Raw genomic sequence first — 24,339 nt, 5'->3', positions numbered from 1 at the left:
GCGTCTTTACTGGGGTGGGGGATAACGGAATCACGAGCTCCTCTCTTTCTCGCTGCCCTGCTGGTCTGAAGGGTAACCCACACTCTCTGTCCTGTTCCATCACACAGGAGGAGGCCATTCAGCCCACTGTGTGCATGCCAGCTCTATAAAGAGTTATCCAATTAGTCCCCACACCTCAGCACCCCGCATTATTTTTCCATTTTGAGTATGTAACTGATTTGTTCTTTCTCTCTCTTCGAATTTGTTTCCACTGTCAGGTTTGCCAAATCGTCGAGAACGGGCTTTAACCTCCGACTTGCTGGCGTGGGTTTCCGAGCTGATGCAGCCGTTTCTCTCCCCGTCCAGGGGGTGCCCCGGGAGTGAAATCAGCCAGGGGCCCCGCTCCCGACCGCGGCCCGGCTGTGTTTGCTGCCTTGCACCCTCTATACTGCGGGCAGCGCAAGCTGCCCCCTTCCCCCAGCCTCCGAACTGCGCTGACGCCCTGCTTCTGCCGCAGCTCGGGCTGTGCGGCATGTGTTATCGCCCCTGGGTGGGTGGGTGGGCGGGCGGGCGGGCTACCTGGTGAGCGCAGGGTTAGGCCGGTGCCCTCGAGTGGGCTCACCCGTGAAGCATGGGTCAGGTACTGAAGGCTGCTGCTGTCTGAAGCTATGTCAGCGCCTTGGATAGGCGGGGTTCAGGGCAAAGGTAGAAAGGGAGAGATTGACGGAACTAATTTGGGGTTTAAAGACTCATATATCTCTTTAGGTTTAAAACTGTTGGAACTAACGGTTAAAATTTGATGGACTAGCAGCCTTATAATAGACAAGACCACTCGAAACAACGGAGAGAAAATGGAGGCTGCCTACCACCAGTACTTAATGAGTGAGAGGGATTCAACTCTCCCTGGAGTAAAGATAGAGCAGCCCAAATGCTATCTTTAACCCTGCCTCGGGGTCAGCCACCTGACCTTGAGCGTTGTTGGCTCACATGGCAGCACACTCCAGCTCCCTGAACCGTGCTGGTCCCCCCACCACCAACCCGAGCCCCTCCATAACCCCGGTTGAGATGCACCGACTGGTTGTCAAATGCACCCGTTACACCTGGACGTTGGCTCATCTCCTGCGCTGACTGTTTACGCTGGACTAATTTAAACCAATAAATAAATAAATAAATAAATGGGGCTCAACCAGCCTCATCGGTCCCGAGTGATTTAATTCAGCCCCGGCAAGACACACTTTGTCTTTGCTCCGTTGCTGCTCACGTTCGTAGACTGGGTGGGCCCATTCTCACTTCCCCGCACCGCATCTTCACGCGGCAAGACAAGGCCGGGGGAGTCCCCCAGCCTGCGAGCCCGTTCTGGTGGAGACGACCCGAGGGGGCCTCGGACAGTCCTGACTGGCGGCTCGAGCCTCGGCTGCCGCAAGAGAACTTCCCCCACCCCCCCCGGGCGGGATTGCTCAGGCTAAGTGGTGGGGGGTGGTGGTGGGGTCTGCGTAACGTTAGACCCATTGCCTCCAGTTTGCTCCGAAGCATTTGCTGATGCTTAGCGTTGTCGATGAACGCCCACAGGTGCACTGTTTGCAAAGTGGCGGGGAGAAGGTTGGGGGGGAAGGTGGGGGAGTGAGATGGTGGGATGGGGGGAGGGGAAGTGGAGGGCATGGTACAATTTCTGCCTCCTTTTTGAGAGAAAAAAAAAGACTAACCCTGAGTTACATCAATTGTCTCTTTCTTGTTTTTCCCTTTTGTTTCTACATTTCAGGGCTTCAATTCACTGTCACTGGGGCCGATGGGGCTAATTGCCCTAGAAAGTTTGAAACTGTGCCTGGTATGCTTAACCCTTTGACCACCGCGGATGCCTTTTTACGCGTCCCATCCTCTTGCTTTTAATTTGCTTTGTCCTAACCTGCCTTTTGTCTTTAAAGTTTATTTCTTAGACAATTGTTGCCTCTTTTTTTTTATTTTAAAAGGGAAACCCATTTTTATTTTTTTTTTTTAAGAGGGGGAAAACAAAATACTAATGAACCCTGTAACTTTCAGAAAGTGCTTTAAAGGCGGGTAATCGCCGTCTCAATTCTAGCTGGACTGGGGCCTAGTCAAATTGGAAGCGTTTAGGCAGTTTTAAGGGTTAATCCAGGTGCACCCGGTGTCCCTCAGATACCTCCGTTAGGGCTAACGTGGATACGTTTGCTGTTTTGTACTTGCTGTGCATCTTTAATGGACGCTCAAGGTTACGGTGTAATGCACTTGAATTTTTTGGCTTGGGTGTGTGTGTGTGGCCTGGAAGACTGTGATACAATCGGAACGAGGTTACGCGGGTCATTTGCCTACGTGTGGCTTCACGAGCCCGACGATGGTGTCACAGCTGTCCTGAATGCTTGCTCTCTTTCTCTCTCTCTCTCTCCCCCCTTGCCTGTTTTTAATACAATATATACAAGACAGGCACGTTCTCACAACTGACCCTTGCTACCACTTGGGGACTTCAGCTGTTGTTTCTTCAATCACCTGCTTGTGAATTTTTTTTTTTCCTTAATTTCTGGACTTGGAAATTTGTGGCGGGTGGGAGAGGTGGAAGAGGAGAAGCTCGGGGGCTCGCCTTGCGGCTGAGGTCGTCCCTGTGCGCTGCGCCACGCGGCCTGTTTTCCCAGCCGCATAATCTCCGGGGTGCCCTAGTTGGCTTTGAGGTCGGGGAGGGGGGCTGTGGAGGGTTCCCTCAGCTGGGAACTGTGCGCGTGCATGCTCAGGGGATGTGCAGCCAGGACTGGAAAACAATTGGCTGTGCAGCCCTACATAGTCAAATAGGCCCTCTGCACCGACACAAGAGAACGACACTATTTAGCGCTACTTGGAGCTGCCATTGTCCGTGCCTTGATTGGCACCCCTTCCACAAATATTTGCTCCCTCCTCCACAGCGCAGTAGCAGCAGTGTGTGTACCATCTGCAAGATGTACCACAGCAACTCACCAAGGCTCCTTCAACAGACCCTGCCAAACCCACAACCACTACCATCTAGAAGGACAAGGGCAGCAGGCACATGGGGAACACCACCACCTGGAAGTTCCCCTCCAAGCCACTCACCATCCCGACTTGGAAATATATCGGCCGTTCCTTCACTGTCGCTGGGTCAAAATCCTGGAACTCCCCCCCCCACCCCCCGGGCTCCCTAACAGCGCTGTGGGTGTGCTACACCACAGGGACTGCAGCGGCTCAAGAAGGCAGCTCATCCACCACCTTCTCAAGGGGGCAATTAGGAGTGGGTAATAAATGCTGGGCCTGGCCAGCAAAGCCCATGTCCCATAAATCAATTTTAACAAAACAAAGCTTAGTTGGGCATGAGATGGCAGGAGGGGGGAAGAAAGAATTTCAGGGGCGCGGGAGGGTCGTAAAGAGGGTGGTCTTGGTTATTAATGGTGCAATATCCTTCTGTTTCCTCTACATCATGTTTCTTCTTGCGGAAACTGGAATCGGTTAAATACTTGAAGGGGATCATTTGCAGGGCAGTGGGGAAAGGGCAGGTGGGGTGGGTGGGCCCAGTTGGGTAGCTTCCAGAGAGGGCAGGTACAATACTACTGGGGAGTGTTTACTCAGGGGGCCTGTGATCATTTGCTCCAAAAATAATTTGACCCCTTTCCTTGCAAGGTGGTGTGGTGGGGGGGGGGGGAAGAAACCTAGCCTGTGCTTGCTGTCTCCTCTTCCACCTTGCGATAAAGTACTAGCCTGGGATGGGAAGGCGAGTGCTGCTAACCCACATCTCGTAGAAGCGGAGGGTGAATCATCTCTCCCCCCCCCAACCCCCCACCGGCCCCACTTTGCACTGAACCTACGCCCGTCTTGTATATATTAGAGGATCAACACTTGAATGCAATTTCCGTGCTGGTGTAGAGACTGCGGCTAGGCTTGCATTTGCTCCCGCTCTTGTCTCTCGCTCTCTTCCTCCTTCCTTCCCCACCCCCTCCCCGCCTCTCCCCCTGCTCTTAGTTTAAAGTTTGTATTTGATTTAGTAAGAAGGTTTACTGCAGTTTGCAGCATTTCCGATTCGTTCCTGGTCCAAATACTTCCTGCCAGCCTTCGGACCTCGTCGACTTAAAGTAACGGTTTAATTTAGTCCTCGCAACCGCGACAAACTGAAAAGAGTTATGATGATGATAAAGCTTCCCCCATGAATCGCCCCCCACCCCCCCCCTCCTCTCCCAGGCCTCCTGGGGCCCTCTGCAGCGTGCAGTGCGAGGTAATGGTGGTGCGTCATCTTTGCTCGAACTGTCAAGGTCCCGAACCTCAGCTGCGCTGTCCCAAGGAGAAAGGGAGGTTTGTTTGGTGGTGGGGGGTGGGGTGGGAGCGCTGGACGGACAGAGGGAGGGTATCTGAGCCCTCTTGCCTTGCCGCACCTCTTTGCCGTTGAACCCAGAGGGAGGGCAAAGGGAAATAGAGCATCCGGCCTTCTCTCACAGAAATTATTTTACCCTTTAAATTAAAATGCCACGCCAAAGTTGTTTCACCACATTTCTTACCCAGTAAAACAGAGGCTGCGGCACTTTGCATGTTAGCACCTTGAGAACCTGCAGTTAGATGCAGGGTAGGACACTCAGCCCTAATTCCAGGAAAGCACTCTGCGCTGCAACAGTGTGGAAATTTCCCCCTGCACACACACACACACACACACACACACACACACCGACACCGCCCCCCCCCCCGGTCTTTTCCACTTCCCTGGAGCTAGCCTGGCCATTTGAGTTTAGTGCTGTCGCTCCAATCCCCCCCCCACCAAAACCCCACACACAGGGGTTGAGATTGACCCTGGGTTCTGAATCACCCACCGAACCCAAGACGAAGTGACCAGTGAATACGCAAGACCTGCTCCGTCTGTGCTGCAAGAGGAAACCTTTTGTTTTGTTTGGGAAATTTTGCACTCAAGCTGTGGTTCCTGAGGCAGGGATTTCCACTGACTTCGCTTATTTTTTTTTTCTCTTTCGAAATTAAAAATACTAAAACTCTTTACGTTGTAGGTGCTTGGCGGACTGCTACAGAGGAATGGGGCACAGACGATTGGAGTGAAGATGTAGGTATTTAAAACTGCCAACGTTTCTTTAACAAGTGGCTGTTGTGATGTGTCTTTTTTTAAGAAGAGTCCTCATGTATGTATGCAGGTTTAAGTACGAGCATCGGAAAGGTTAATGTAATGTGACTTTTGTTTAGCTTTTTTCTGTCGTGTAAAACTCTCCCCCTCTGACTCTGATAAATGACTTTGTGTTGAAGGCACTTCTCCCTGTAGCGTTCAAGGAGTTTGGGTAGGAGGCTGCTGCCTTCCTCCTCACCCTCCACCTCCACCTCCATCTCTCACCTCTGCGTTGGTTCGGAGATGGGCACAGGAGGGAGCATGGCACCCTGATGTCGTGAGGGCCGGAGAGAGCTGGTGCCAAGCCAAGTACATGCTGGCCCCCCCACCCATCGTGTGCAGTCGCCCACCAGACCTGCTGTTTTCCCTCACCTCCACCCCCTCCCAAACCTCCTCCCCCCCCCCCCCCCCCCCCCCCCCCCAAAAGTGGTTTCTTGCTGCCAACAGCTGTTTGGCTCGCGTGAGGATTAACTCGTCAGTTGTCGGTGCCTCGAGGCGCAGTTGTGGACCTGAGGCTGCATAAACCCCACCCCACCCCCCTCCCCATTTCTTCCTTTCCTCCTCATTTCAACTTCCTGCCCATCATGTATTTGCACTTGGTTTTCAGTATGCATTATTGTATCAGCAACCAAAATTCTGAATGTCTTGTGGGGGGAGGGGTCACGTCGATGTCCGTCATTGCTGTTCGCCAGTGTAACGAGATGAGAGACACCCCGCCCCCCGCAACACCCCAGGCCCCCGTTTCTCTTTCCTCCTCAAACCCAGGTTTGACTGACTGACTGTCGGGGTGAAATTTGGTTCCGAAGGTGACTTGTCATCCCTGTAAGGTTGCTCAGATATGACCTCGATTGTCTTTAGAAGGATTAGTACCTTCCCTGGTCAATGGGGCACCATATTACACCAGGTGATGCAGAGCAGGGTTTGGAGCGATTTGCAGGGTCGGCAGGCTGAGGGGACGGAGTGGGGTTGCAGGGTGACGATGGGGAGAGAGATTCCAGATTTTAATTATGATTTCCATTTTGGTCCACTAATCGCTTCTCTGATATCTGCTTCGTAGCACTTGCCTTTGTTTATGCGGCTAAGTTTCACCGTTTTATTTATTTATTTTTTAACTTTTCCGACTTCCCCGATAGCAGGCACTGTAATGGAGAGATCATTCGGTGGCCTTTTGTCACCAGCTGATGTCAGGAGGCTGCCTGCTGCTGGCTGAAAATCTCGGAAAACGGGGGTTCTGTGTCTCAGTGCGTTTTCTTTAGTTGCCTCTTTGAGTTGGGGTGTGGCTGCGAAAAGTGTTTTCTTTGTAGAGCCACGAAGCAATTCTATTTGTGCAGTCTCCTTATATAAAGAGCCCCTCCTGTGTTGATATCTCTAGTTTCCCCTGTATTTCAGCCAGCACCAGGTACCATCTTCCTGAGCCCTGCTGACAAAAGGAACCCTCCCAAAGCAGTTAATGGCTGCTATCAGGTAAGAGTACCTTCTGATCTCTCTCGCTCTCTGCCCCGCCCCCCCCCCCCCTTCTCTCTCTCTCTCTGTCTGTCTCTCTCTCTCTCTCGCCTTCAATTTCAAATTAACATTTTAAAATAGCTTCGAAGAACCCCCCCACCCTCACCGATGATCGTCTGAGTAAATTCACCTCTTGACTGATTGTTGAGCCGCAGACGGAGCAAACTTGCCTTTGTATAGCGCCTTTGGATGCCCCAAAACGCTGCATTTTTTTTTTTCTCTCCCTGAATCGCAGTCAGTGTTATGAGGAAAGATTGGAGAAGTTGGGGCTGCTTTCCTTGGCCCTTTGGAGGGGTGGGGGGTGGGGGGGGGGTGCGTGAAGGCTAACTCGCAAACGCGAGGCGAGAAAAACCTTTCTCACAGCGAGCGGTTAGGGTTTTGGAGCGCACCGCCTCAAAAGCGTGTGGAGGCAGGTTCGGTTGAGGCATTCATAAGGGCATTGGGTGGTTACTTAAATGGACACAACATGCGGGGGACGGGGAAAAGGCAGAAGATTGGCATTAAGTCAAAATGCTCACAAGCTGGTACAGGCACGGCGGGCTGAACGGCCTCCTCCTACACAGCAACAGATCTGATTCGGTTTATATAGGAAACTCGGTGGCCATTTTGCACACAGCAAGCTCCCAAAGGCGGCAACATGAAAAAGACCCAGATTACCTGTTTTTGTGATGTTGGTTGAGGGATAAATATCCTCCCCGATGAGGGATACCTCTCCTGCCCTTTGCAATAGGGGCCGTGGGATGACTTTTTAATTCTTTCATGGGATGTGGGCTTCACTGGCGAGGCCTACATTTGCTTCCCATCCCTAATTGCCTCTTGAACTGAGAGGCTCACTCGGGCATTTCAGAGGGGCAGTTAAGATCAACCGCATTGCAGTGGGTCTGAAGTCACATGTAGGCCAGACCAGGTAAGGATCGATTTCCTTCCCTAAAGGCACATTAGTGAATCAGATGGGTTCTTATGACAATCGATGATCGTTTTCATGGTCACCATTACTGAGACTAGCTTTGAATTCCAGATTACTAGTCCAGTGACATCACCTCTTCACCACTGTCTCCCCTTTGGCAGCCGCCCGAGAGGGCTAATGTCTCTGTTTAAAGTCTCGGTCTGAAGGAGGGCTCCTCTGACAGTGCAGTACTCCCTCAGTGCTGGCGCTGGGAGCGTCAGCCAAGATATTGTGCTTGGGGTCCCTGGAGTCCTGATTCCGAGGAGAGTGATGCTAACTGAACCACGGCTGGCATAGTGGACTAGTAATCCGGACTCCCAGGCTAATGCTCTGGGGACATGGGTTCAAATCCCATCACGGCAGCTGGTGGAATTTAAATTCAATTAATAAAACCTGGAACTGAAAGATAGTCTCAGTAACTATTATCGATTGTCGTAAAAATCCATCTGGGTCACTAACGGTCCCTTTAGGGAAGGAAATCTGCCGTTCTTACCCAGTCTGGCCTACATGTGACTCCAGACCCACAGCCATGTGGTTGACTCTTAACTGCTCCTCTGAAATAGCCCCAGGCAAGCCACTCGGTTCAAGGGCAATTAGGGATGGGCCACAAATGCTGGCCTTGCCAGCGCCGCCCACATCCCATGAAAGAATAAAGGAAAGAAATATATATCTTTTGAGATTAAAGACTATCTGGGCGTGATTACAGTATAGTAACATGGTATGGGGAGGTTGGTGCCAATGTAAACCCTCAGATCAATAGCATATAAATTGGGCAGTCACTTGTGCATATTTCCAAATATGTCCTACCTAGCCCTTTGTTCCACTTTATTTGGGAATGAGGTGGATCTGCTATAGCCTGCATTTATACAGTGCCCTTAATGTGATTTAAGAAGTTCCACGGTGTTTCATCAGAGCGTTATCAAACCAATCTCTACACCAAGCTGCAGATGGACAGATTAGGACAGATGACCAAAAGCACGGTTCAAGATCAGGCAAGAGTTCTGTTGGCGGGGGGAGCAAAGACTGGAGGCGGGAATGGAGGGAGTGGCGAGAGAGAGGGGCCAATGCGAGACCCAACCCGAGGAGCCACAACTAAATGTAAAATTTCTATCCCTTGGCCGCAACAGACACGAGTCCCCAAACTCCCCTGTAAGCAAGGGTGCAGTGTAGTGGGCTGTCAGGACACAGAGGTTTTAATGTGAAGGTCACAGCAAGCAATTAGAAAGGCAAATGGTACTCTAGCCTTGATTCTTATGGGCTTGGAGTATCAGAGTAAGGAAGCTTTGCCATTGATATAGGACACCGCACCTGGAATACTATGGACGGTTTTGGTTTCCTGCGCCTGAGAGATGAAGAAGGTCTGAAATGAAACCAAAGTGTTGGAAAGGCTGCAGGTCTGACAGCATCGGCGGAGAGAGTCAACGTTTTGAGTCCAGTGTGACTCCTGTGCATTGGACTCGACGTTAACTCTGTTTCTCTCTCCACAGACCTGCTGAGCTTTCCCCAGCACTTTGTTTTCATTACGAGATATACTCTTATAGAGTGAAGGGGATTGCCCTACAAAGAGATTGAGCAGACTGGGCCTACATTTCTGGAGTTTAGAAGGGCGAGAGAGAATCTCGTTGAAAAGTATAAGATTCTGAGAGGGCTTGACAGGGGTAGATGTTGTGCCCCCCACCCACCCACCCACCCACCCACCCACTCCTGGCTGGAGAGTCTAGGACATGGGGTCACAGTCTCAGAATAAGGGGTTTGCCACTTAGGATTGAGATGAGAGTGTGGTGACTCTTTGGAATTCTCGACTCCAGAGAGCTAGCGATGCTCAGTCGTTGAATAGCTTCAAGTCTGAGAGATGGATAGACTTTTGGAAATGGGGATCGAGGTGTGAGGGGGAAGGTGGAATTGATGTAGAAGATCAACGTGCAGCCTCCTGCTCCAACTCTTCTGCTCTTAAGTGACATTTCAGAGTTGCAATCTACCCTAATGTGAAGATGCACCTTGCTGCAATAGGAGGGAGAGAGTCCCAACTCCCATTCAGATGCAATACACGGTTGAAAATTTCAGAGACCGGGGATCACCCACCGGAAATGGTTTTCAGCTTGAGCAAATTAAACAAATGATGAAATCAGTTGAGATGAGACTGAAGATTCCAAGCGGAGGTCGCCGGGGAGCGTCCAGTGACCCGGCAGCGAGGGTTTCGCTTGGGGTAGTTGTCTCCTACTGCTGGGAAGCCTGAGCAGCTCATGCCCAGGCTGCAGTTCAGCCGAGCTGGCGGGTGTCGGGTGTGTCGGGGACAGGAGCTGGGGGGGGGGGTGGCGGAGAGCAAGGCGCAGTGCCCACCAGCACGGAGGTAGGTGGGGCCCGGTCAATGGCACTCTGTGCCAGTGCTGCCCCATGGACCCTGCGACGTGAGCTGGCCAGGCATTGAGAGGTAGACAGTGGTGCTCTGTACAGTTTATGCATAACTCTGATTCAGGGCAGCAGTGACGGTGCATCCTTCAGACTGGCTCATTGAAGAATGAGCACGCACAGATCTCAGCCGGTTTAAAACATGGATGTTGATTAATGATGGCCGAGTGTTGTCCTCTGATTCACATTTCAACTTTCGATGACTTAACTAAATTGCTGATGCTTTTTAGCCGGCGACAAGCCTTTGTGGGGGCTGGGGTGGGGGGCGCTGGTATTAGTGACTTTTAACAGTCCTTTCACTGCATGTTGGGTGCTACATGCTGTTAGGACCCCAACCGAGTGCGGACAAGAGGGTCCCAACTCCCCACTCTTGTATCTCCAGTAGCAGGTAACCGTCAACGTTTGCCACGTTTCAAGGGGGCTCTGGTGATATTGGGTTTGGGGAGGGATGCAGAGAATTTGTCAGCTGGCCAGTTGAAATGATTAAAAAAAAAAAATTTTATTGAAGACCTTTTCTCCCCCACCTAATGACCAAACTTGACTTTGCTCTTTCCAGCTGTCCGAGACGAAGATTTTTACTGCCTCCAATGTTGGGCCTCTACCTTCAGGAACTGAGACTCTGACAATCACAGCGGGGCAAAGGTATGTGGTGCGTTCCCCTGCATTCTCTTCATTGCACCCACTCAAAAATCACTTATTTTTTTAATCAGAGGTTATTGGGGGCAGTCGAAATGCGGCGTCAAGACCCGCAGTCAGATCAGCCCTGATCTTACCGAGCGGTGGAGCAGTCTCGAGGGGCCCAGTGGCCAAAACCCGCTCCTAATCCGTGGTGTTTGCTTATCCACGCCCAGTTTGCCCGGCCAGCTTTGAATGTGCACCTCTCGTTTTCTTTTCCAAATTGCTGCCAGGCAAAGCTGTTTTGGGTGATTAAACGTGGAATTTGGACCCATTCTGTCACGGTGTGCCCGGGGTCTGGCCTCGCCCAGCCATCAACACGCAGGAGAAGGGGCCAGTGTCCCGAATCACTGCCAACGTGCCAGCGTCAGAGCAGAAACACGACGGAGGCCATCGATCCTGGCTGCTTTTGCAGGAGCAGGACTGGTCACGCTGAAGGAAAGAGAACTGTCAACTGTGAGGGACAGTTCCAGACTCCCAAGAGGGCACAGACTGGTGGGGATTTGCAGACACATGGCAAATGAATTTAATGCAGAGAGGTGTTGAGTGATACCACTGTTAGTCAGAGCAACGAGGCTTGGCTATATAAAACCAAGCACGTTATTTGAAAAGGGGTCCAGGAACAGAGGGAGCTGGGGGTGTGTTCACAAATCATTTGAGGGTGGCAGGGCAAGGTGAGAAAGTGGTTAATCAAGTGGAAATCTCCGAGGCATTGCTCTGGGTCTCTAGATTACGAGTCCAGCGACAAGACCACTGCACCTGTCTCCCTCCCAGCAGGGAATGCTGAGATTTATGGCAGATTTAGCACGAGCGAGTTTCCACTTGACACACACTCGGGAAGCTAGTGACTGAAGTTGGAAGGTTAAGTTGGCATCCAGCACCAGGGCTTTCTGGGGATTAGTGTGTGTGTGGGTGTTGGGGGGTGGGTGGTGCAGCATAGCTTCCCTTCACTCAGCTCCTGCTGTTCACATGGCCACGATCGACAGCACCGGTGCAGACAACTGAACCTGTGTCCCTTCCCTGTTACCATGTTTACTGCTCTGTTGAACAACCTGTCCTGAGCTAGGTGACCCTGCTATGGACACTATCATTGACCCCACCCCCCCTCGCTCTAGGCTTGGGGGAGGGAGTTTTAATCCCACCACGGCACCTCCTGGAATTTAAATTTAATTCATTAAATCTGAAATAAAAAGCTAACGGTGGCCATGAAACTACTGGATTATCGTTAAAAGCCCATCTGGGTCACTAATGTCTCTTTAGGAAGGGAAATCTGCAGGCCTCACCCGGTCTGGCCTACACGTGACTCCAGGCCCACAACAATGTGGTTGACTCTTAAGCGCCCCTCTGAAATGGCCGAGCAAACCACTTGGTTGTATTCAAGAAAGTGGCTCTCCTCTCCTTTCTCTCTCTCTCTCTCTCTCTCTCTTTCTTTCTCTCTCTCTCTCTCTCTCTTCCCCCCACCCACCCACCTTCTCAAGGACTATTAAGAATGGGCAATAAATGTGGGCCTTGCCAGCGATGTCCAGATCTTGTGAATGAGGTAATGGGTTTGTGTAGTGCCTTAAACCCGAATATCGTTCTGCTTCTCAGTTTATGACCTGGAGCGCGCTGCCTGAAAGGGTATGGTAGCAGATTCAGCAGTAACTTCAAAAGAGAATTGGATAAGGACTTTCTTTTTAAAAAAAGAAAGTTTGAGCTATGAACAACAGCAGGGCGGGGCTAATTGGATAGATGTTTCAAAAAGCTTGTGCAGGCAAGATGGGCTGAATGCCTTCCTTCTGTACTAAACAATTACAATTTTATTTAAAAAAAAAAGCTTCAGGCTGTTTCATTTCCAATATAAATTCCTGTTAAACTTTGTCACTCTGTACTTGTGGCTTCCCGTCAGCACTGGGTACATCTTCCCGCTCAGGCTTTAACCACTGGAGTTTGGGAGAATAAGAGGCGACTTGATTGAAACCTTTAAGATCCTGGGGGGGGGGGTCTTGACAGGATGGATATGGAGAGGACGTTTCCTTCTGTGGGAGAACCTGGATCTAGGGGGTCACTGTTCATAAGTAAGGGAACGCCATCTAAGGCAGAAATGAGAGATTTTTTTCTCAGAGGGTTGAGAGTTCCTCAAAAGATGGTGTAAAATTATGAGGGGCATAGATAGGGCAGATAGGAAGGCACTTTTTCCATTAGTAGAGGGGTCAATAACCAGGGGGCATAGATTTAAGGTAAGAGGTTGAAGGCTAAGAGGGGAGTTGAGGAGAAATTTTTTCACCTAGAGGCTGGTGGGAATCTGGAACTCACTGCCTGAAAGGGTGGTTGAGTCAGAAACTCTCGTAACATTTAAGAAGTATTTAGATATTCACTTGCGTTGCCATAGCCTCCAGGGCTATGGGTCAAGCGCTGGAAAATGGGATTAGTGTAGTCAGATCTTTGTTGACCAGCGCGGACACGATGGGCTGAACCGACCTCCTTCTGTGCTGTAAACATCTTGAGTCGATGGTGGGAGCAGAGTCTTTGAATGTTTTTAAGGCAGAGGTAGATATATTCTTGTTGAACAAGGGGGTGAAAAGTTGTCGGGGGTAGGCAGGAGGTTACAATCAGATCGGCCATGATCTTATTGAATGGCAGAAGAGGCTCGAGCGGCTAAGTGACCTACTGCTCCCAATTCATATGTTCATATGATTGCAGGAAGATATACTCTAATATCTATCCTGTTTGAATTTCTACAAGTGCAGTAGCAATTCTGTGCAGAGGCAATTATTATTCATTTTCCTTACAGTTCTGTGGGATTGAGTAGATAAAATCTTTTACAAAAAGATTTTGTTTCTATTGGGTTAAATCAGTGTGCTCAACCTACATTGGCTGGGTCAGAGAGTATCTGGGCTTCAATATGGTCTCTTAATGTACATTGATCCAACTTTGGTGTTCCGCTTGACTTTTCCCTTCCTCCTTAACGCAGGATTGACCTGGCAGTGTTGTTGGGGAAGCAGCCCTCCTCTTCGTCGGAGAATGAGCCAGCTCCCTTGGACAACTCGGCCTCGCCCACACTCTCTCAGCCCTTGGTGTTCAACAACTCGAAACAGCATCCAGTGTCTCAGCCATCTCCTCCGACCACTTTCTCTCAGCACAATATGGTAAGCACGGCCGGGTTGCGTTGGGATTGTGTCGGGGGTGTGGGTCGGTCTGATTTTGGTGTCAGAGCGCTGAGGGAATCCTGGCACAGCCGGTCTGCTCTGCTGTAGGACAAAAAATGTGTATAAACTCTGTCCCTCCCCTGTCCTGAACCCCTATTAGATTCCAGTCTGTAACTCACACTCGGGTATCTGTTATTCTAAAAATAAACCCCCCGAACCCCTCGATTAGATTCCACTCTGTAACTCACTCCCGGGTATCTGTTATTCTATATATAAACCCCCCCGAATCCCTCGATTAGATTCCAGTCTGTAACTCACTCCCGGGTATCTGTTATTCTATATATAAACCCCCCCGAATCCCTCGATTAGATTCCAGTCTGTAACTCACTCCCGGGTATCTGTTATTCTATATATAAACACCCCCGAACCCCTCGATTAGATTCCAGTCTGTAACTCACTCCCGGGTATCTGTTATTCTATATATAAACACCCCCGAACCCCTCGATTAGATTCCAGTCTGTAACTCACTCCCGGGTATCTGTTATTCTATATATAAACTACCCGAACCCATATATATATATATATATATATATATATATATATATAAAATATATATTGCTTCACCGTTCAGTAGAATTGTGGCTGATCTTCTGCCTCAACTCCACTTTCCCACCTTACCTCCATATCCCTTAATTCCCTTAGTCCCCAGAAATCTGTCAATCCTAACAGTGGAGCATCAACAGCTCCCTGGGGTAGAGAATTCCGAAGATTGATGACCCTCTGAGTGAAGAAATTCCTCCTCACCTCAGTCCAAAATGACCAACCCCTTATCCTGAGACCGTGCCCCTGTGTCCTAGACCCTCCATTGAGGGGGAAACAGCCTCTCCGCATTGACCCTGTCAAACCCTCTTGAGATGCTTAAGGGAGTGATGCAGCCTCCAGTGTGCTACTGAGTCAGGTTGGTTTTAGGCTGGATTCTGCCTGTACCTGAGTTAGGACAGCAATGGGGTTTCTCCAGCGCCCCAGGATTCAAGAGAGGAAAACCCGCCAGTGTTTGCCCTTTCTAGGTGGCTATCCAACCAGCTGTGCAGGAAATGCCCAAGTAGGGGCACCTGACAGGGCAGGATTAGATTCCACCTACCATGGGCTGATTCCCCGTCGGACGAACCACTTGCTGCCAACGTGTTGACCATTGGTGTTCCTGTGCAAATAACGTTCACTTAGGTGAAACGTGCCACTCCTGACCGCTGTCTCTTGCTGGAAGTGTTGGGGAGGGGCGGGGGGGGTGGGTGTACACAACCGTTAAGATAGGGATCGGATTTGGATGTGATGCCCCACACAGTTGAATAGCTAGGTCACTTGCAGTGTGAATGCAGCGAATTTTTTTCTTTCTTGGGTTGTGGGCATCGCTGGCATTTTAGCCTCATTGCCTTTGAACTGAGTGACCACCCAGGCCATCTCCGAGGGCAGTTAAGAGTCAGCCACATTACCGTGGGCCTGGAGTCACATGTAGGCCCAACTGGCTATGGCAGATTTCCTTCCCTAAAGGGACATTAGTCAACCAGATGGGTTTTTTTTAACGACATTCGATGATAGTTGTCACGGTCACCGTTACTGAGGCTAGCTTTACATTCCAGATTTTATCAATTGAATTTAAATTCCACCAGCCGCCGTGGCAGGATTTGAACCTGCGTCCCCCCAGAGCATTAGCTTGCGTCCCTGGGTTACCAACCCAGTGACCTCGCCACCGCCTCCCCAATATTCCCAGCAAGAGTGGGTGCCGGAAGGAAACAGACCGAGCGTTCAAAATTCCGCCTCTTTTTAAACAGAGGTCAAGCGTCCGGTTTTTCTTGGGATTAAGGCAGTGGTGCCTGCTTGTTAACCGAGGTGGTCAGTGCGAAATCTCTTCGGGTTTTCGTATGTTGTGCGCCTCAGCTGAGACCTTGCGCCAGGGAGTTTTTTTTTTACTTCCTGAAGCCAGGCTTTGGTTAGTCACGGCCTTAGGATAAGGGCTCGGCCATTTTGGAGTGAGATGAGGGGAAATTTCTTCACCCGCGGGGTCGTGAATCTTTTTTTTTTACATGCATATATAAATTTCGGCCTTTTTCGTCTCCAGGTTACAATGCTGAGTAAGAACTTTGGGGACGTGGGTGAGCCCAAGGGCGGCAGCACCGCGGGATCGCAGCTGCTGGAACAGCTGAAAACTGCGCAGGCCCTGGCACAGTTGGCAGCCCAGCACACGCAACCCACCAGTAACGCCGCCTCTTCCTGGGACATGGGGCCCACGTCACAGCCCTCGGCGCTCGGCCATTTTGGTAAGCGGCAGATCGACCGGTGTGGGGGGGGGGGGGCGCTTTTGTTGAGCGCGCGAGCAAGGGATTAAAAGTCTTTGCGTAGAATAGCAGCTCTTGAGTGTACTTCAAAGTGCGTTGATTCCCATTGGTAGGAAGAGTGAGGAGAGGCAATATAAAATAAAGGGTACAATTCTAATTAGAGTGCAGGGGCAGAGGGGCCTGTCCTTAGATAGGCACAACTCATAGCAGGTGGCAGGACTGGTTGCTAGAGGGGCTAATCAAATGTACAGGGTCCTAGGCTTCATAAGTAAAGACATGGTATAAAAGCAAGGAAGTCATGATAAACCTGTATAAAATACTGGCTAGGCCTCACCTGGAGTATTACATCCAGTTCTGCCACCTGTGAGCGTCGCCGGCAAAGTCAGCATTTGCTGCCCCTCCCTAATTGCCCCTCGAACTGAGTGGCCTCGCTCGGCCATCTCGGGGGGGGGGGGCGGGGGGTGCGGTTGCAGTTAACAACCAACCACGTGTGCTGTGGGTCTGGAGTCACGTGTGGGGCCAGACCGGGTAAGGACGGCAGATTTCCCCGCCCTAAAGGGGCGTGAGTGAACCGGGTGGGTTTTTACCACAATCGATGATGGTTGTAGCGATCGCCATCACTGAGACAAGCTTTCAATTCTCGATTTATTACTTGAATTGAAATTCCACCAGCTGCTGTGGTGGGATCTGAACCAGCGCCTTCAAGTAGTCATCCGGGCCTCTTGAGGATTGCTAGTCCAGTGACATTACCTCTGTGCTCCCCCATGAAGGCATTGGAGAGGGTGCAGAAAAGATTCGCGAGAATGATTCCAGTGCTGAGGAGCTTCAGTCATGTGGGTAGATTGGAGAAGCTGGGACTGTTTTCCTTGGAGAAGAGAAGGCGGAGAGATTTTTTCTTTTTTTAAAAGAGGTGTTCAAAATCACAAGGGGGGGCCTAGACAGAGTAGGGAGGGAGAAACCGTTCCCATTGGCGGAAGGATCGAGAACCAGAGGGCACTCACTTGAGGTGATTGGCAAAAGAAGCAACAGAGACATGAGGAGGAACTTTCCTTGCGCAGCGACCGGTTAGGATCTGGAATGCGCTGCCTCAGAGTGTAGGGGAGGCGGAGTCGATCGAGGCTTTCGAAAGGGAATCGGACCGTTATCCAAAAGAGAGAACGTTTGTAGGGATACGCGGAAAGGTTGGGGGAAGCGACACTGGGTGAGTTGCTCCAGCAGAGGGCCAGCATGGATGCGACAGGCCGAATGGCTGGCCAGTGCGGTGACCTTTCTGAGATTCAATCCACGTGCGCCCCTAGTTTGATGCGCTTCCCTCTGATTTGTGGGTTCGAGCCCCGTCCTGGAACCGTCAGAATGTGGACCTGGCACATTGCCGGGGTCGGGGGGGGGGGGCGGCCCCACCCCCACCCTCGGGTCATTGGCCGCGACGGGGAGTCGCCCATCGAATCCGTCCGGCCTCTGCCTGTCTCTGGTCTCGCTCGGGGTAGCGGGTTGGGAATACCACAACCCGGGGTGGGGGTGGAAGAAGAACAGGCTGAGCAGGGAGTGCCATTGTGTCTGTGCGGCCATCTCCAGTAGGTAGCGAGGCGGTCAGTAATTCGCGAGTGGGTTCCCCCAGCATTAAGTGCAGATCTCCTGGGAGCTGTGACGTTGCTGACAGGCATCTCCCTTTTCCTCCTTTTTAAAATCCAGAGTTGAAAAGCCAAACAGAGTCTTCAGTGCACAGCCCCTTCGCTCAGCGGCAGTCCTACTCCAACTCCAACATGATGGAAGTCTTCATCCCCACCAAGCAGCCGACGGCGGCGCCGAACTCCCCCCTGCAGAACAAACCCGGTGCCCCCCAAGCCTCTCCGGGTTCCTCGGAGAACCAGCCCTCCAGCCCCCAGCCTGCCCAGCAGAAACTGAAGCCCCAGAAGAAAAAGGCGGCCATCTCCTCGAAGGTGAGAGCCAACCCCGGGCGGCCGGAAGGGAACAGGGAAGGGCGGCTTGCGTCTGCGTGGCGCCTTCCACCACCCCAGGGGGCACCTCTACCCCCCTCCCACCCCCGCCCTTACCAAATGCTTTTCAGCCAAGTGACGTGCCTTCTGAAGCGCGTTCACTGTCGCGATGTAGGAAACGCAGTGGCCAATTTTGCCCAGCGGGGGTTGGCGTTCTCGCCAGAGTCGAAGTTCTGTGCGGCTTCCCCGCCCCCCCCGCCTCCACACACTCGAGCACAAAACCCAGGCATGTGCCGCCCCCCCCCCCCCGCCCCACTAAGGGCAATAAAGCCTGCACCGTCGGCTGAGGCCTTCAAACCAGGGGGACCTCCCCCCCCCCCCCCACCCCCCCAGTTTTTTGATGGAGGAGGAGGGAGTTCCTCCCACGATCCTGGGGCCGATACTTACCCCCCAAAAAAAACGCAGCGTTTGCTTCGGAGCAGAATGACGGCTGCCTGGCCGTTTGTGGGATCTTGCTGTGCGCCAATCGGTCGCCGCCGTTCCTACCTTTTACAGCGGCGACCGCACTTCGGAAAGCGCTTTGTTGGGTTACGTACTTCACCGGGTATGGAAGCGCTTCGGGGACGTTCTGAAGCTGCGTGTGTACGAATGTGAGTCTTTTCAGCCGGCGCCCGGAAAGCCCGTCCAAGAACGTTAAGCCGTTTCATCTGAACTTTTCTCTCCTGCCCCTCCGTAGATCCCGTCTTCTGCTGTGGAGATGCCTGCCTCGGCAGACATCGCGGGGTTAAACCTGCAGTTTGGGGCCTTGCAGTTTGGTTCGGAGCCCATGCTGTCAGAGTACGAATCAACCCCAACAACCAGTGTGCCAGTGAGCCAGCCCCAGAGCAGCCTCTACACCAGTGCTGTAAGGTAAGCCTGAACACACATTTAATGCTTTTCTCTCCATCCATGCACCCCCCCTCACCCCCACCCCCCAACCCCAGTCCCAGGAACTCACTGCAGGAGTTCCTCAGGGTCGTGTCCATCTTCAGCTGCTTCATCAATGACCTTCCCTCCATTATAAGGTCAGTGGTGGGGCTGTTCGCTGATGATTGCACAATGTTCACCATTCACTCCTCAGATACTGAATCAGTCCGTGTCCATACGCAGCAAGGCCTGGACAATATCCAGGCTTGGGCTGACAAGTGGCAAGTAACGTTTGTGCCACGCAAGTGCCAGGCTGTCATGCTGTCCCAACAAGAGAGAATTCCTTGATGTTCAATGGCTTGTTCAATCCCCCGCTATCAGCGTCATGGAAGGGGGTTTACCATTGACCAGAAACTGAACTGGACCAGCCATTTAAATACTGTGGCTACAAGAGCAGGTCAGAGGCTGGGAATTCTGCGGTGAGTAACTCACCTCCTGACTCCCCAAAGCCTGTCCACCATCTACAAGGCACAAGTCAGGAGTGTGATGGAATACTCCCCACTTGCCTGGATGAGCGCAGCTCCCACAACACTCAAGAAGCTCGACACCATCCAGGACAAAGCAGCCCCACTTGATTGGCACCCCATCCACAAACACTCACTCCCTCCACCACCGACGCACAGTAGCAGCAGTGTGTGTACCATCTACAAGATGCAACTCCCCAAGGCTCTTGGGGCCGCACACTCCAAACCCATGACCTCTACCACCTAGAAGGACAAGGGCGGCAGATACGTTTGAACACTAACAACTGCAAGTTCCCCTCCGAGCCACTCACCACCCTGACTTGGAATGATATTGGCCGTTCCCTCACTGTCACTGGGTCACAAATCCTGGAGCTCCCTCCCTAACAGCACGGTGGGTGTACCTACACCACAGGGACTGCAGCGGCTCAAGGGGACGACGCAGTCCCACCTGCTGAAGTAACCAGTTGGGGACGGACCGTAGATGCTGGCCCAGCCAGCGGCGTCCACATCCCATGGCAAATTTAAGTCAAGTCAAATATATCAGAATAGAATGAGGCTTTAACGCTACTGTGAAGCCAAAGGCTCCTTTTTATCTCTCTTCAAGCCACCCAGCACCCCTGCATTTCAGCTTGATCAGGACGTGATGGAGAAAGGAATAGAACGCTCTGCTGAGAGGCTGAGGTGCGCTAAGACTTCTTATTTCCATCCCTGTAGCAACATAGAAGCAGGAGCAGGTCATTCAGCCCTTCGAGCCTGCTCCTCCATTCAGTATGTTCTTGGCTGATCCTCTATCTCAACACCATACTCCTCTCTCCCCATGCCCCTCGACACCTTTAGAGTCTAGAAACCTATCTATTTCCTCATATATTCAGTGACTTGGCCTCCACAGCCCTTTGTGGTGGAGAATTCCACAGGTTCACTGCCCTCTGACTGAAGAGGTTTCTCCTCATCTCAGTCCTAAATGGCCTACCCAATACCCTGAGAGTGTGACCCCTCATTCTAGACCGCCCCACCCCACAGCCAAAGGAAACATCACCCCTACATCCACTCTGTCCAGCCCTGCCGGAATTTTATATGTCTGCTCGAATGGCTCAACTCAGTCCCTAACTTGGCTCATCTACTATAGCCCTCGTCCATGCCTTTGTTGCCTTCTAGACTTGACTTCCAAGGTACGCCAAGCTCCCCGTGTTCTGCTTTCTGGAAACGTGAGGGTGTCCAGCGCTCTGCTGCCCTGTACCTGTACCGGGTCACCCCTGGTGCTCGCTGACCTACACTGGCTCCCGGCCCAGCAGCGCCTCCGTTTTAAGATCCTCGTCCTCGACTGTACAATCAGGGATGGACAGTAAACGCCAACCTTGCTAGCAGCGCCCACCATTTGCATGAATGGATTTTTTTTTTAAAAATGTACCTAAACTGGGAAGGGTGGGGGGAGTTTACAGTCTAGCTCAGCAACTGCGCTGACGATTGCATAGGGTTCAGTATCACTTACGACGCCTCGGATACTGAAGCAGTCCGAGAGTCCGAGCTCGCCTGCGAGGTTTCGGCACGTTCTGACGTGGTGGGGCAAGTAATGGGGTTGGGCTGGTGGAAGGCGGGTGGTGGGGGTGGAGGAAGGTGCGTTGGCTGGCCCCGCCCACAGGGACTGAAGCTGCCCCCTGGCATCTGGACCCTGAGGAGAGATTGGGAGACAGGTAGCTACGAGAGTGGAGGGGTGGGGGGGGGGGGAAGAATTCTTGTGAACAAATTACCACAAGCCTGGCTTCAGGTTGAAAACACGTGACTTCACCCTTGGGCTCGTGTCCGTGTGGGCCTGTGCGTTCCGTACCGTTTACAGCACAAAGGCTGGCCCTTCTGCCTGGTCGCAGTCGATCCAGCGGCTACAGTTGCCAAGAAGAGTTCTCGCCGGTGCCCGTGTTTATTTTTTCCAGCTGACGTCTGGCCATTTACCGTGCTGTGGGATCTTGCTGTGCACAGCTGCAGACGTTCCCAGCTTTATGGCAGGGCTCCACTGCGAAATGGCACTTGGAGATTTTCCGAAGCCCCATGAAGCGCTACATCCGAGCAGACGCACCTACGCATTAGGAGCAGGAGTTGGCCACTCAGCCTATCGCGCCTGCTTCCTCTGCCCCCCCCACCCCACCACCACCACCACCACCATTCATTAAGATGGTGGCTGACCCGATTGTGGCCTCAGCTCCACTTTCTGCCTCACCCTGGTAACCTGAGATTCTTGACTGACTAACGCGGGAGTCAATCTACCTCCTTTAAAAATGTTCAGTGGCTCTGCCTTGGCCACTCTCTGGGGAAGAGAGTTCCTGCGACACAACTGTTGGATAAATGCAAGTTTTTAATTTCCCCTTGTTAATTATACAGGTTTAAGCACGTTTATCCTCATCATGCTGCCCTCTGACGTGAGCATGTCCATTACGTGATATTACATAGCGTTTCCAGCACAGGCCACTCGGCCCCTCTGCTCCGTGCTGGTGTTTCTGCTCCACGCGAGCCTCCTCCCACCCTCCTCTTTGTCTTCTCCCCCCCTCCCCCCATCAACATATCCTTCTATTCCTTCCTCTCTCGTGTGTTTATCCAGCTCTCCTCCTCCCCCCACCCCCTTAAATGCATCTCTGCCCTCCGCCTCCCTCTGCTGTGGTCGCGGGCACCTTCTCTCTCACCGCTCCTGTTGTCTTGCAGCGAGTCGTCGCCGACGATCCCCTCCAATCAGAATCAAGACTCCGGGTACCAGCCCAACACGATCACAACGGCAGCGTTCACAGGCCAGAGCAGCGCCCCGGGGACGCAGTACGAGCAGAGCTCCAACCAGCGGGCTTCATACTCCAACTCCCTCTCCTCCTCTCCTCAGAAAGACCTGACACAAGCCAAGGTAATTGCCTCCTCCATCCCCAGCATTGCGTTTAATTCTCCTCCCCCCCCACCACCCCGTGTCTCGTTCCCCCGCTTCCCGAATATGTGGCACTCTTCCCTGATGGGTGATTTCTCTTTTCAGAATGGCTTCAGCACGATACAGACATCGCAGTCCATTGAAGGTGAGTCGGACTTTGCGCTTTGAGGAGGGCCGGGGGGTGGGGGAACGGAGGCGGACCTGTTTTTTTAAGGGGTCCGATTTGGGCAGCTGTAGAGACTCGCCTGCTTGTGGGGCGGGGGTGGTTGTGGGGGCTGACCTTTGCAACAGAGGAGGCCGCGGGCTATGGGCCAAGTGCTGGTAAATGGAATTAGGCAGGTAGGTCAGGTGTTTCTCACGTGTCGGTACAGACTCAATGGGCCAAAGGGACTCTGTGCTTCTGTGAAGTATAATTGAGGGGTATAAAACCCGGGGGCTTGGGTGACGTAGATAGGAAGGACCTGTTCCCCTGTGCAGAGGGGTCAGTAACCAGGGGACATGGATTTAAAGTGATTAGTGGAGGCTTGGAGGGGAGCAGAGGAGAAATACTTTCACCCGGAGGGGTGGTGGTCTGTAACTCGCTACCTGGGAGCATAGTAGAGGCAGAAACCCTCGTCACATTTTTATTTTTTTAAACTTGGATACGCACTCTCCATAACATACAGGGCTACAGGCCAAGAGCTAGCACGTGGGGTTAAACTGGATCGCACTTTTTGCAGCTAGCCAGGACACGATGGGCCGAATAGCTGGGCCTCCCGTGTTCTAAACTTAAATGATTCTCTAAGGTAAGACCCGAATAAATCCAATTGGAAACTCGGGAGAAACTCCTCTAACCAGAGGGTGGTGAGAATGTGGAACTCGCTCCCACAGGGAGTGTCGGAAGCGAATAACAGAGGTACAGTTACAGTGGGGGGGGGGTGGGGTACTGGAAAAACACCTGAGGGAGAAAGGAATAGAAGGATAGGTTAATGGTGGGGTATGGGGGGAGATGAAGAGGGGATGGGAGGAGGCCTGTGTGGAGCAGGAACACCAGCACGGGGCTGAATGGCCTGTTCCTGTGCTGGGAATACAATGTAAAGGTGCAGGGTCTGGCCCTCGTAGTATTGGTGCGAAGGCAGGATTGAATTGTGGACCTGTGGCATGGGTTTTTTTTTAAGCTGTACTGATTTGTAAATTGGTTTGATTTTAAATGTCATAAACCCTGAAGCCCGTGGTGACAAGTGGCCTGGGGACCACCAGGGTTGGACACCTGGGTACAAATGAAGTTGCAGCATTCACGACCCTGTATGTAGATTGTCTCCTGGTGGGTTGTGACCCTTTGAGGGGCCTTGGTGGTGGCAAGGCCGCTAACGGACAAGGGCGTACAGAGCAAACCTCACTTGGCTAACGTTCCACGTCTCCTGTTTTGCGCAGCTGCAGCTGGTTCTGCAGTGAAGTCTGACTCGCCCACAGTCCCCAGCATGGCTTCACTCTCGAATGCAGTATCTGCCTCGTCGCTATTAACATCGAACAGCCAGCATCCTGCAGGACTGGTCAGCCTTAGCCACACTGAGGAGCTCCCAAGCACTACCACCCCACAGCAGAGCAGGTAAGCAGCTCACCTCTGTTTCCAAACTGGTCCGTTAACCAGAAGCCACCTCGGTTTAACTCCTCCTCTTAGAATTGTGACATGGTCACTGCGCAGACGCAGGCCCATTGCCTGTTCCAGGTGTCTGCAAGTATGATGCAGCTAGTCCCCCTCTCTTCTCTACCCCACCACCCCCAAACACCTGTTGCATATTTCCATCTTATATGTTTCCGTGAGAGCACCTCTCATTCTTCTAAATGCTAAAGAATACAGGTCCAATTGATTCGGCCCCCTCATCGTAGGACGAGATATGGGGAGATGCTGGCGTAGTGGTAATGTCACTAGGCTAGTAGTCCAGAGGCCCAGGCTAATGCTGTAAGGGTTCGAATCCCACCACCCATCTGGAAAATAAAGCCAGTCTCC

At 52.1% G+C, this 24,339-nt stretch overlaps 1 protein-coding gene across 9 annotated transcripts in view; it reads left to right on the top strand.

Moving 5' to 3' along the window:
• ubap2l (ubiquitin associated protein 2-like) overlaps positions 1 to 24,339 on the top strand; it is a 117,435-nt gene that overhangs the window by 63,329 nt on the left and 29,767 nt on the right. For 4 of the 9 annotated variants that reach the window (XM_041181587.1, XM_041181588.1, XM_041181586.1 and 1 more), the window contains 11 exons: positions 1,739 to 1,804; positions 4,980 to 5,032; positions 6,479 to 6,553; positions 10,504 to 10,589; positions 13,576 to 13,750; positions 15,867 to 16,065; positions 17,776 to 18,023; positions 18,757 to 18,929; positions 22,142 to 22,331; positions 22,455 to 22,494; positions 23,763 to 23,937. In XM_041181587.1, the coding sequence (XP_041037521.1) occupies positions 1,739 to 1,804; positions 4,980 to 5,032; positions 6,479 to 6,553; positions 10,504 to 10,589; positions 13,576 to 13,750; positions 15,867 to 16,065; positions 17,776 to 18,023; positions 18,757 to 18,929; positions 22,142 to 22,331; positions 22,455 to 22,494; positions 23,763 to 23,937 (1,480 nt within the window). The remainder of the gene's footprint in view (positions 1 to 1,738; positions 1,805 to 4,979; positions 5,033 to 6,478; positions 6,554 to 10,503; positions 10,590 to 13,575; positions 13,751 to 15,866; positions 16,066 to 17,775; positions 18,024 to 18,756; positions 18,930 to 22,141; positions 22,332 to 22,454; positions 22,495 to 23,762; positions 23,938 to 24,339) is intronic. The other 5 variants (XM_041181592.1, XM_041181591.1, XM_041181595.1 and 2 more) reach the window with 3 other exon arrangements.

This window comes from Carcharodon carcharias (genome assembly GCF_017639515.1).
Source record: "Carcharodon carcharias isolate sCarCar2 chromosome 36 unlocalized genomic scaffold, sCarCar2.pri SUPER_36_unloc_1, whole genome shotgun sequence".
NCBI classification, from domain to species: domain Eukaryota; kingdom Metazoa; phylum Chordata; class Chondrichthyes; order Lamniformes; family Lamnidae; genus Carcharodon; species Carcharodon carcharias.
Note: the sequence above shows the minus strand (reverse complement) of the source record. Positions and strands in the feature narration are given on the sequence as shown.